Genomic DNA, 13,425 nt, shown 5'->3' with positions numbered 1-13,425 from the left:
GGCGCACATTGGCAATTAAATCCCGTTATGTAGCTCCAAGGTTTTGGACACTTGAGCGGCAAAAACTGATAGATGAGGTAGAACAATTCTTATTGTTTTTTCTTTAGTGCAGTGTTCTGTAATATTATGTATATTTTAGAGATTAAGGAGAGACTTTACAACTATCACAAAGAGGTTAGTGATTGTAAATTATTGTACTGAGATTAATAAAAATTGTTATTGGATTATTATTGCATTGTTATTGTAAGGTGATGATCTTAACAAAGCAAATCTGCAACAAGTTTTGGTGAATTTTAATAATTATTGGTATTTTATGTTTTTTTTTAGTTAATTGACTTTTAAGTTTTTATTGAAATGATATTATAATATTGTGGTTTATATAGTACTTTTAATCTGAATGATATTTTAAACTATAATTATATTTTACTGCGTTTATTTATATTTTATTTATTATTTTATTATAAATTAGTTTTATCGGTTGAATTATGGTTAAACCGATTAAATCAATAAAACTAATAAATCAATAACTAGAACGGTTCGATGACCGATTCGGTTTTTAGAACATTAGTAATAACAAATTTTCAATGAAAAGTTGGCGGGAGAAGTCGTTCAACAATTTAGATAGAATTTAATCATAATTTTCAAAGAAAAAAAAATTAAAAATAGTAACAAAAACCACTAAAAAAGTTTCAGTAAAAAATGGATAATTCATAATATGCTTAAAATCCAAAAATGGACATCAATGTACCAACAAAAATCCAGCAGCGGAGTGGGTGCAAATTATTTTTTTATGATGGTTAGGAAGGGGGATTTTTTATTTTAATAAATTAAATAAATATAATAATTACAAAAATAAATAATTTAAAAAATTATTATCAAAATTTATTCTCCTGTCTTATCTCGTTTATACTGTAAACGAGATAAACCAAGTGGATGCCACACGTGTATATAACGAGATAATATAAAAATATATTTTTTGAAAATAATAAAAAATATTAATAATCCAAATTTTTAGTATATAATTAGTACTTAAAAAGGTTAGTAGAAGAAATTAAAATGGACATATTTAATTAATTAGTACTAAAAAAGAGTACATAAAAAATTTTAAATTAAATTATAGATCTAATTGGATTGATTTAAATTTAAAAAATAAAAGTTCAAGTTCCATGATGAGAATAAATATCAATTTTCTTTCTTGGAATATTAGAGGGGCTTCTAACAAATTGGTCCGAGTTCACTGCAAAGAGTTAGTTAACAAATATCATCCAACTTTTTTTATTATTTTGGAAACTCGTGTTCCCTTTGAGCGTTTGAAATATTTCTGGAGCAAGCTTGGTTATCGAGATGTTGGCATTGTAGAGGCAAGTGGTCACAGTGGAGGAATTTGGATTTTATGTTCTAATTCTTCAATATCGGTGAGAGTTTTAGATACAGTCGATCAGTGTATTAGCCTTGAGATTCAGATGGGTGCTGTTTCTAGTTTCTGTAGTGTTGTGTATGCTGATCCTCATGTTCATCGGCGTATGAGGTTGTGGAGTGATTTGATTAGGGTCTCTAATATGATTCAAGGTCCCTGGATTGTGTTAGGTGATTTTAATGATATTCTGATGCAGAACGAGGTGAGAGGAGGTTCCTTTTATAATGCAAGATCAGAGAAGTTTGCTGAAACCTTGGCTGAATGTAATTTATTTGATATGGGGGCTATTGGGAGAAATTTCACTTGGTTTCGAAAGGTGAAAGGTGGGCTGCAGGTGGAAAAAAAATTGGATAGAGCGGTGATCAATCAAGAGTGGCGCCTCTTATTCCCGGAGGCATATAATGAGGTGTTAGCGCGTCTTCATTCTGATCATTGCCCTTTGCTCATTCGATACAAGAAGGAGGGGACTACTAAGAAGGGTAATCGTCCTTTTCGATTCCAGGCTGCTTGGTTAACCCACCCCCTTTTTCGGGATGTTTTTCATACAGCTTGGAGTAAAGGAGCCCCAGATGTTATTAAGAGTTTGCTTGAAGTCCAAAAGGATGCGCTTAATTTCAATAAAGAGATTTTTGGAAATGTGTTTGTTAAAAAGAGGGAGCTTGAAAGACAACTAAATGATATTCAAGTGTCTCTGGAAAGGTGGGAAGACCCAGAGCAGCAGATTAAAGAGCAAGGTTTGCATGAGGAGCTGAACTCTATCCTCCTCCAAGAAGAGCTAATGTGGTACCAAAAATCTAAAGAGAAGTGGGTTAGATGTGGAGACCGAAACACAAAATTTTTTCATCTTCAAACGATAATCAGGCGAAAAAGGAACAAGATTCATGGATTGTTTCTTAAAGATGGCACTTGGTCTTCTGAGGGGACGGTTTTGGAATCTGAAACAAATTCTTTCTTTCAAAAACTTTTCTCTACAAGGGAGGCAGTTAATCTGGATGCCATGGGAGAATTTTTTTGTCCTTCTCTTAGTAGAGAGGCCTGCCAAAAACTTGTTAAACCAGTAGCTCTCGAAGAGGTGAAAAGAGCTGTGTTCGGCATGAATTCTTTCAAGGCTCCGGGTCCAGATGGATTTCAAGCTCTCTTTTATAAAGAATTTTGGGACTCTCTTAGTAATGATGTGTGCGGCTTAGTGAAGAGAGCCTTTGCAGGTGAGAACATCAGTGCGGCTGTTTTTGACACATTCATTGTTCTGATTCCCAAAGTTGAAGCTCCGTCTTACTTGAAAGACTTTCACCCTATTAGTTTATGCAATGTTATTTACAAAATTATTACAAAAGTGCTTGTTAATAGATTTCGTCCTTTCCTTTCTGAGATCATTGGACCGCTTCAAGGTGGTTTTATTCCAGGGAGAGGAACAACAGAAAATATAATAATTGCGCAAGAAATAATGCATTTCATGAGGAAAACTAAGTCGAAGAAGGGTTGTATGGCATTTAAGATTGATCTTGAAAAAGCTTATGACAGAGTAGACTGGTGATTCCTTGAAACTTCCTTGATCAAATTTGGTTTTCCTGTGGCTACTATTAATCTTATCGTGGCTTGTGTGACTTCGTCCTCTTTGTCTATTCTGTGGAATGGTAATAGGCTTCAAAGCTTTAAACCCATGAGAGGGCTGAGACAGGGGGATCCCATGTCCCCTTATCTTTTTGTGCTTTGTATGGAGAATCTTTCTTGTCTTATATCGCATAAAGTCTCTCAAGGATCGTGGATCCCGGTATCTGTTTCTAGTCATGGCCCAAAAATCTCTCACTTGATGTTTGCTGATGATCTATTACTTTTCTGTAAAGCCACAAAAACTCAGGTGACAGAGGTTATGAAGACTCTAGATATGTTTACTCAAGCGTCGGGATTGAAGGTGAATATCCAAAAATCTAAGGCTCAATGTTCCAAGAATGTTTCAGCGAGAAGAAAAGAGATGCTTTCAGGGGTTTCTAGTATCCGTTTTTGTCAAGACCTGGGAAGATATTTGGGAGTTAATATTGGTCATGATAGGGCTTCTAGGAAGATGGCGCAGGAGGTCATTGACAAGATTCAGAGAAAGCTTGCTAGTTGGAAGGAGTGCTTGCTTAACAAAGCGGGCAGACTTTGCCTTGTGAATGCAGTGATGGCTTTTATTCCGGTTTACAATATGCAAGTTTCCCTTCTTCCAAAGTATGCGTGCGACAGGATTGATTCCTTGATGCGCCAGTTCTTATGGAAGGGTGAAGCGAACGGGAGAGGGTTGCCGTTGGTAAAGTGGGACATTGTTATAACTCCTAAAAAGGCAGGTGGCTTGGGTGTTAGAGATACTCTCTGTGCAAACATAGCTCTACTTGGCAAGTTGGTTTGGGATTGTCTGAATAATAGGAACAAGTTGTGGGTGCAGGTTCTAACTCACAAATACCTCCGGAACTTCAAGGACATAGGCAGCAGTCGTTGTCACAATGCTTCAACTACTTGGAGGAATATTCTAAAGGCTTACGATACCTTAAAAGAAGGATTTCGATGGAATGTGGGAAATATGCAACAATCGATTTGGTATGATGAGTGGAGTCCTCTTGGCAAACTTTGTGAGCTTACGTCTTATGTTCACATATCTGAAACAAATTTTACTCTTGCTGATTTATGAAGCAATGGTACTTGGGGAGGGGATAAGCTTGTAACGCCAATTTTTCATGAGGTCAAACAATTTCTTCTCAGCCTTGGGCCTCCTCTAATGTCAGAATCGGAGCCCGGATGGATCTGGTGGCCCGCATCGCTAAAAGCCTATAGTTCTCGAGAAGGTTATCGTTGGCTCCTGACAAAGAAAGTGAATTCAATCGAAACTAGCAACTGTGGGTGGATTTGGTGCCTTAATTTTCCAGAGAAGATAAAGATGATGATGTGGCTGGGTTTACAAAATGCGCTTCCGACAAATGCCTTCCGATTTAAACGTCATTTAACTGATTCGGGCATATATTCGAGATGCAATGCAGATCTGGAAACAATGGAGCATTGTCTTAGGGACTGTGAGAAATCAAGATGCATTTGGCAAATGTTGCATCCTTTGCTTATTGATTCATTTGAAGGTACTCCCTTGGAATTTTGGATTCGGAAGGTCATGCCGGGCAATGAGGCAATTGTAGGGGCGGGTCTTTGGTGGGTGTGGAGGCATCGTTGCAATGATATTTTCAACAATGGAGATCAGTGGTCAAACTACAAGGTTGTTGCTATAGCTCAAATTACTGCTAATGATTTAAGACAGTCTGCCAGTACCAGGTGTATAACTTTCAAGGATCGAAGAAGGTGGAAACCTCCAACAGGTGATACTTTTAAAGTTAATTGTGATGCGAGTCTGTTTTCTGATTGGAACCTAGCAGGAATTGGGTGTGTTATTAGAGATTCTAATGGGCGTTGGATTTCGGGTTGTTCTAGTAGCTATCCCCCAGGGTCTATCGTCAGATGTGAGCTTTTTGCTGTTTGGAGAGGTTTGATTTTAGCTTGGGATTATGGCTTGAGAGATATTGTGTGCGAAACAGATTGTCTCGACATTTTGCACATTTTAAACAATCCGGCAAATGGGCTACATTGTGATGTGGTTGATATTCTTCAGAAGATACAGGAGCTTCTGTCAAGACCTTGGGTTGTGGATTTTGAATGGATTACCCGTGATGCTAACGCTGTGGCAGATTGGCTGGCGAGATATGCGGTCAAGACCAATCCAACTCATGTTATTTGGTCGGAACCTTGTGATGAGCTTCAGCATCTTATGCTTGTTGATTTAGGATAATCTTCTTTTTTTTCTTTGTTTCTTGTTTGTTTAGTCACCAAAAAAAAAATGATGAGAATAAATATGGTGATTGTGTCCACTCCTAAAAATTGAAAGATGAGAAGCGTGAAGTTAATACACGATAAATAAAATAGAAAAAAAATAAGAGAATTGAAATGGTTATCCCCACTCTTCCTGTCAACCTCTCTCAACAGTTGACAAACAGTTATCTATTTATTCCCATCAACCTCTCCTAACAATTGACAAACGGTTATTTTTCCATTCTTTCTCTATTTTATTTATAAATGTGTTAAAATGCTTATTTCAAATAAACAGTTATCTTTTTATTATTTAAAATGGACTATTTATCTTCCTTATTATTTAAAATTATCCATCTTTTTTATTATTTGAAACCTTCTATTTTTAAGAGTTTAGTCCAATATTTACTCTTTTAACCCTATTAATTCACATTGTTCATACATTGTTCAAAAATGTTGTTGGTTACCTATATTTTTTCTTTTAAAAATTATATTTAATTATTTACATATATCTCGTTTACAGTGTAAACAAAATACGTACAAAATTATCTCACTTACAGTGTAAATAAAATAAACAAAAATATTTATTTCGATAAATATTTTTAAATTATTTATTTCAGTAATTATTATAATTAATTTATTTATTAAAATAAAAAATCCTCCATGAAGAACGTAGGGGGAGTGGAGGCATTGGCCTCTCAAATTTAAAAATAATAATAATAAAATATTAAGTATATTAAAAAAATATATTTAATATTTAATTTAGTATAAATAAAAATTTAGTTTAAATATTAATAAATTTTTAATATCTAAAAAATAAATGAAATAGTATGATAATTTTATCCAAATGAATTTAGTAATTAAGAAAAATTTCACATTAGAATATAAATTCAATATTATAAACTTGATGTTCCTAATTATGTTGAATTAAAAAATTTGTGTATAATTTTTGAGTTATGTGAAGAATTAACAAAGATAAAAAAGTCTTTAATATATTATTTGATTGATCGTTTGATTTGTTTGGTAATCACTTTTTCTGTTTTAAACTTTTAATTCCTATAATTGAGAGATTTTTTTCAACTATAAATATTGTGAATAATAAATTCAAAAGTAAAATGAAAGATGAATTTCTTACTAATTGTCTTTGATTTATATTGAGAAAAAAATTATTAAAAGATTTGACACAAATTCTATTACTGATGAATTTTATGATATGAAAAATTGATATGCACTATTTATTAGTAATAAATACACATACTTTTTATATTTTAAAATATATTTTTTATTAATATATTTGTATAATGTATTTTTTATCATATAATTTATTTATATAAATTTTATTTTAATATTATATATGTTATTAGTTTTTTATAATAATATTTTTGAATCTGTCATGATGATGGTAGATAGGTTAAAAAAATGGTGTATTTTTGTATTTCACAAGTGTGTAATGCAGTGTAAAATTGCTACCATATACATAATTACATATATGCTATGATGCACTGACATGGATATAAGACATGACACGATATGGGATATGTAGACATGAATTTTAAAATTTTATAAAACACGGGGATACGATATATATATATATATATAGAATATAAAGTATTTTTTAGATAAATTACAATGAATTTTTATATTTTATTGTTATTAAAATATAAAATAATTGTTTAACTGTTTTTAATATTTTTTTTACTATATAAAAGTATCTAAAATATTTTTTGTTTTAATAAATAATAATATATATTATTTTTAAACTCATTTCAACCATACGTGTTAAGATTAAGGTTGGACACGCTGATACGTGATGGTATTTAGGTGTGTCTAAATGTGTCTAGAGAAGAATTTTTTATTTTTTATTAAGACACGTTGGACATGACAAACACGTGTGTCGGACGAGTGTTGATAAGTATTGCGTCTAAAATGTGTCCAACACGTGGACATAGCAACTCAACAAAGTGTCCGTACTTCATAAAGGTATATATATAATTTTTGTGCACATCTTTTTTATACCATAAAAAAATATTGTCTACAATAAAATTAAACAAAAAAAAATGATAGAATCATAATTTATATGAATATTGAACTCACATGTAGTATATATTATTATGAGAAAGTTTAGGGAGTAGTATTTTTGTTGAAATTTGGCCAGCACTTAATCATAAAAAAAAATGATTAATCCTATATCATTAAATGTCATCTCTCACCATTAAAAATATTGATGATAGCCTATGATGCACGGACACTGACACGGACACTGGACACGACACGACACAGGACACGCCGACACGCGAATTTTAAAATCTTACATGACACGGGGACATGCATATATATAAAGAGGCTTGCTACACATACAAGTCTTTTTAACTTACAAGTTTTACAAGTTGCTATACATTAGGGTCTTTTAATGCATTATTCAGTTTCCAAAGCACTACACTCACCGTGGATTATGAACGACTCCTCTTCCTCTTCCTCTTCCTCTTCCTCTTCACTCACCGTGGATTATGAACGACTCATCTTCCTCTTCCTTTTCCTCTTCCTCTTCCTCTTCCTCTTCCTCTTCCTCTTCTTCTTCTTCTTCTTCCTCCTCTTCCTCCATGTATTTCTTCGTTTTCTCTTTGCCTTTTCATTAATTGTTTTACTTGCGTTTATTACTGGTATTCTTGCTTCCTTTTTTTCGATTTTCATGGTTTCTGAAATCAAGCTTTGAAATTGTTTTGAAGATAATGGAGCTTCAGAAATACACCCAAACGATTACAGAAATACACCCGAACGATTATAGAAATACACCCAAACGATATTTCTTCATTATTTTCTTTGCCTTTTCATTAGTTGTTTTACTTGCGTTTATTACTGGTATTCTTGCTTCTTTTTTTTCGATTTTCATGGTTTCTGAAATCAAGCTTTGAAATCGTTTTGAAAATAATGGAACTTCAGAAATACACCCAAACGATTACAGAGATACACCCAAGCGGTTACAGGAATTCACCCAAACGATATTTCTTTGTTATTCTTTTTGCCTTTTCATTAGTTGTTTTATTTGCGTTTATTACTGGTATTCTTGCTTCTTTTTTTTCGATTTTCATGGTTTCTAAAATCAAGTTTTGAAATCGTTTTGAAAATAATGGAACTTCAGAAATACACCCAAACGATTGCAAAAATACACCCAAAGGACACCTTATGCATAATTCAGAACTCTTTCTCTTTCTCCTCCTCATCTTCTGCTGCTTCTTCTTCTTCAAAAACGATTTCAGAGCTTGATATCAAAAAATAATGGAAATCAAGAATAACGAAAAAAAAAACAAAGAGAAAAGCACGTAAATGAAGAAGGAGAAAGAGAAGGCAAAAAACGAAAGAAAAGAAGAAGAAGAGGAGGAAGAGGAAGAAGAATGTGCAGCAAAAAGAAGAAGAAGACGGTGCAGTGAAATTGTGCAGTAACGGTTGAAGAAGGAGAAAGAGAAAGAAAGAAACGAAAGAAAAGAAGAAGAAGAAGAGGAAGAGGAAGAAGAACGTACAGTAACGTTCAAGCGCGTTAATATAATAACTTGTAAAGACTTGTATAAAAAAATGCTTGTATGTGGAGAATTTCTCATATATAAAATATAAAGTATTTTTTAGATAAATTGTAATAATATTTTGATATTTTATTGATATTAAAATATAAATTAAAATTTTAATTATTTTTAATGTCTTATTTTAATTATATCAAGTATTTAAAATATTTTTTGTTTTAATAAATAATAATATATACTATATCTAAATTTATTTTAAGAATATATGTTAAGAATAAGACTGGACATGCGGATACGTAATGGTATTTAGGTGTGTCCAGACGTGTCCGAAGAAGAATTTTTTATTTTTTTATTAAGACACGGTTGGACACAGCAGACACGCGTATCGACGAGTGTCAGTGAGTGTCGTGTCTGAAATGTGTCCAACACACAGACACAATAACTCAGCGAAGTGTCCGTACTTCATAGATGATAATTAATTTATGACTAAACATCACAAATTTTACTGAGCCTAACACTCCACTATTATTATTATACCCCATAGCCTGCTAAAATATCTTCAAACAAGTTAAAGATAACAATGATGACGAGGAGGTATATATGCCGTACCATTACTTCTTGGAAAGCATGGCAGAATTCGTGCTTTAATATCCAAGGTTCAGAAAACCGGACCGGTCATCAAACCGCTCTAATCACTGGTTCACTGGTTCACTGGTCTAACCGGTTCAACCGATGGTTCAACCGGAAAAACCGTTTTAGAGTAGAATAATAAATAAATTATAAATACACATCCTAAAATATAATTATAGTCTGATACAAATCTTAAAATATCTTCGAAATTAAAAACACTACATAAAATATCATCAACCAAATACATATGATCTTATCAAAATCCAAACTCAAAAGTTAAATAGTAATAAAAGCATATGTAAATATTAAATCCCAACATCATGGTTTATCAATTATCAAAATCCGCAAGAACTTGTTGCAAATCTGCTTCGGTGGGATGATCTTCACCTTCATTCCCACCCTGATCAGCAGAAGAAAGAGATGCAGCATAAAGACCACTACTACCACCGCCACTTTGATATAAATCAGCATCAATTTCACCTAATAAAATAGAAATGTTATCATTATATTATAAACTAACAAGATTCTAATAAATCATTAGAAACTAAATTACTATACTCACGCAATAAGTCATCCACATTACTAGGAAGATCAGGCTCTTTCTCTACAACCTCTTCAGTCACCCAGAAGTCAACTTGACTGATACTTTCATAATCAATTGGATCATGTTGTGTCTTTTGCTTTCTTTTTTCTTTTTCCTTCCTAAAAAGTTAAATACAATATATGGAGATTTAATAATTTACAAATTTATTATGATAAAGATTACAAATGAAACAATATAGTATTTCATGAAACATATATTACCTGGATTTAAGACGCAAATTATAGGTAACATAAACAATGTCATTCAGTCTATCATGCTCCAATCTATTTCTTCTTTTGTATGAATCTGGTCAAAAAGGCTCCAATTTCTCTCACACCCAGAAGAAGCAGATGCTTGGCTAAGAATGCGAACAGCTATCTTTTGTAGACATGGAGCAGAGCCTCCGAATAACCTCCACCATTCATCTACCAATTATAAAACCATAACATATTATAAGATATTAATTAAGAACATAGGAGCATAAAACAAGTTAAAACAAATATTCAACCATATTCTTACCAGGCTTAAGTTCAGATGCAGCTGGAATAACTTCTTGTCTATCAAAACTTTCCTTCCGATCTCTATATAAATGTATTTCTTTCATTGCCTGAACTGAATCCAAATTGTTACACTTGCAATACAAGGTAACAAGATCAAGCAAACCTCGCATAACATCAGGTGCTTCTTTATAATTTTCATTAAAAAAGAATTTAGGATTCAGGAAGTAAGCTGCCGCATGAAGATCTTTCTTCAAATGCTTGTCCCATCTTGAGTTGATAATCTGTGTACGGCTGATATGCAGTCTTGAATTGCCTAAACATCTCCTTAATTGCATCTTCTGCCCTTAGCATTCCTTCATAAACATACCCCAAAGATGGGGGGTCATCAGCATCAACAACCCTCAGCAAGTAAATCAGAGGGCTCACAAGTTTACATACAGTAAAGCAATCGTCCCAAAATTTTGCATCCAGAATAATAGCACTCACAGCTCTACCAGTAGCACTCCTTCCTAATTTGTGATCAGTGAAAATTGAATCTACAACCAATTGTTGCAACTCCTTTTTACGGTCAAAGATGCTCTTCAATGTAATAAACACAGTTGCAAACCGGGTTGCACCAGGACGTACAATTTCTCTCCACTTAGGTCTTTCTCTTAGCCAAGATAAGAAAACCGTATGATTGTACACAAATACTGTGATCTTTGAAGCACGAGTTGCAAGGTTAGAAATATGCGCCATGCTGCTTATATCTTTTAAAATAAGATTAAGGCAATGAGCAGCACATGGTGACCAATAGATATTATCATATTTTCTATTGATAAGCCTACCAGCAGCAACATAATTGGTTGCATTGTCAGTCACAACATGCACAATATTATTTGGGCCAATCCATTCAATCACCTCAGAAAACAAAGTACACAAGTGTGAAGCATTTTTTACCATACTGGAAGCATCTACTGATTTCAGAAAGCACAAACCTTTAGAACAATACACCAAGAAATTGATTAATGTTCTTTGTCTTTGATCTGTCCAACCATCAGCCATGAGGGTACATCCAGTTTCCTTCCATGCACTCCTATAACTATCAACTAGCAGTTGACTTTCTCTTTTAAGATCAGCCAACAAATGAACCCTTAACTTATCATAAGAAGGCCCCTTGTAACCAGGTCCAATACCAGCAACACCATCTAACATATCTTGGAAATATGGCGACATCACAGCATTAAATGGAATTTTACAATCCAAAAGCCACCGAGCAAATCGTTTATCAACCTCGTGTATCGCCTCTTTGTTTTGCATAACACTTTTAATACTTGGTTGAGCTCCTGGAGTTGTTCTTGGTGCAAACATAGGAGGAATGACTTTGGCTTTTTTCTTTGGATCGCCTCCAACTCCTTGCTGACTCGAGGTACGCTGCTGTTCCTGTTCTTCTTGAGCTATTGCCTCATCAATTGCATCCTCTACCTCATCACCACCCTCTTCACCAAAACTTACTTTTCTTTTCTTTTTGCTGGCCTGAATATCTTTCAACAAACTTTCCATCTGTTTTTCCACATCATATGGAACTTTAGGACATTTTTTCACGTCTCCAGTAATCTTTGCTAGATGTTTCTTCATCCTGTGAATTCCACCTCCATTGAAAACTTGTAGACAAAATAAACATTGATACTGTGGTTTTCCATTCACGTGTTGTAGAGCAACATATTTCCAAGCTAAATCTGTTTTTCCCCTAAGGTTAGAAGAACCTTGTGAATGACTATCGTTAGCACTACGGGAATTAGGATTAGCAGCATCATTCGGAATAGGAGTATCGACAGACATGTTATTATTCACAGAAGCATTGTTATCAGCAGTTGCTTCTTGATTAATACTATCTTCCATAACTGAAATTAATAAAACATGTATGAAATCAGAAATTGAAATCAGAAATTGACAACACAACACAATGCAGTTCAGTTCAGTTCACAACACAACACAATGCAGTTCAGTTCAATTCAGTTCAGTTCAGTTCATAACTGAAATTAATAAAACATGTATGAAATTTAAACAACACAACACAATGCAGTTTAGTTCAGTTCAGTTCACAGAAAATGAAATCAGAAATTGACAACACAATACAATGCAGTTCAGTTCAGTTCACAACACAACACAATGCAGTTCAGTTCAGTTCAGTTCAGTTCAGTTCATAACTGAAATAATAAAACATGTATGAAATTTAAACAACACAACACAATGCAGTTCAGTTCAGTTCAGTTCACAGAAAATGCACAGTTGACAAAGAGCAAGTTCACAGGAATTGAAATCAGAAAATGCACAGGGCAAGTTCACCGAACACAAATTGAGCTGCACAGTTCAGTTCACAAAATAGAGCAGAGGACCAAACACAAATTGACCAACAAATAGAAATTGTGCAACAAAGAGGAATTAAGCTACAAAACAGAGCAGAAAATGCACAGTTCAGTTCACAAAATAGAGCAGAAAATGACAAAATGCAGTTCAGTTCAGTTCAGTTCACAGAAAATGCACAGTTGACAAAGAGCAAGTTCACAGGAATTGAAATCAGAAGATTGAAAGAGCAAGTTCACCGAACACAAATTGAGCTGCACAGTTCAGTTCACAAAATAGAGCAGAAAATAGAGCAGAGGACCAAACACAAATTGACCAACAAATAGAAATTGTGCAACAAAGAGGAATTAAGCTACAAAACAGAGCAGAAAATGCACAGTTCAGTTCACAAAATAGAGCAGAAAATGGCAAAATGCAGTTCAGTTCAGTTCAGTTCACAGAAAATGCACAGTTGACAAAGAGCAAGTTCACAGGAATTGAAATCAGAAATTGAAATCAGAAAATTGAAAGAGCAAGTCCACCGAACACAAATTGAGCTGCACAGTTCAGTTCACAAAATAGAGCAGAAAATAGAGCAGAGGACCAAACACAAATTGACCAACAAATAGAAAT

At 33.6% G+C, this 13,425-nt stretch overlaps 1 protein-coding gene across 1 annotated transcript; it reads right to left on the bottom strand.

Annotated features, from left to right (window-relative positions):
• Positions 1-10,677: 10,677 nt before the first annotated feature.
• LOC130975755 (uncharacterized) lies at positions 10,678-12,348 on the bottom strand. The gene has a single exon (XM_057900495.1). It carries the CDS (start codon positions 12,346-12,348, stop codon positions 10,678-10,680), a length of 1,671 nt encoding a protein of 556 aa, XP_057756478.1.
• Between the last annotated feature and the right edge of the window lie 1,077 nt (positions 12,349-13,425).

The sequence above is a fragment of the Arachis stenosperma genome, chromosome 4 (genome assembly GCF_014773155.1).
Source record: "Arachis stenosperma cultivar V10309 chromosome 4, arast.V10309.gnm1.PFL2, whole genome shotgun sequence".
NCBI lineage: Eukaryota > Viridiplantae > Streptophyta > Magnoliopsida > Fabales > Fabaceae > Arachis > Arachis stenosperma.
This window is presented reverse-complemented; position numbering and strand designations above follow the sequence as displayed.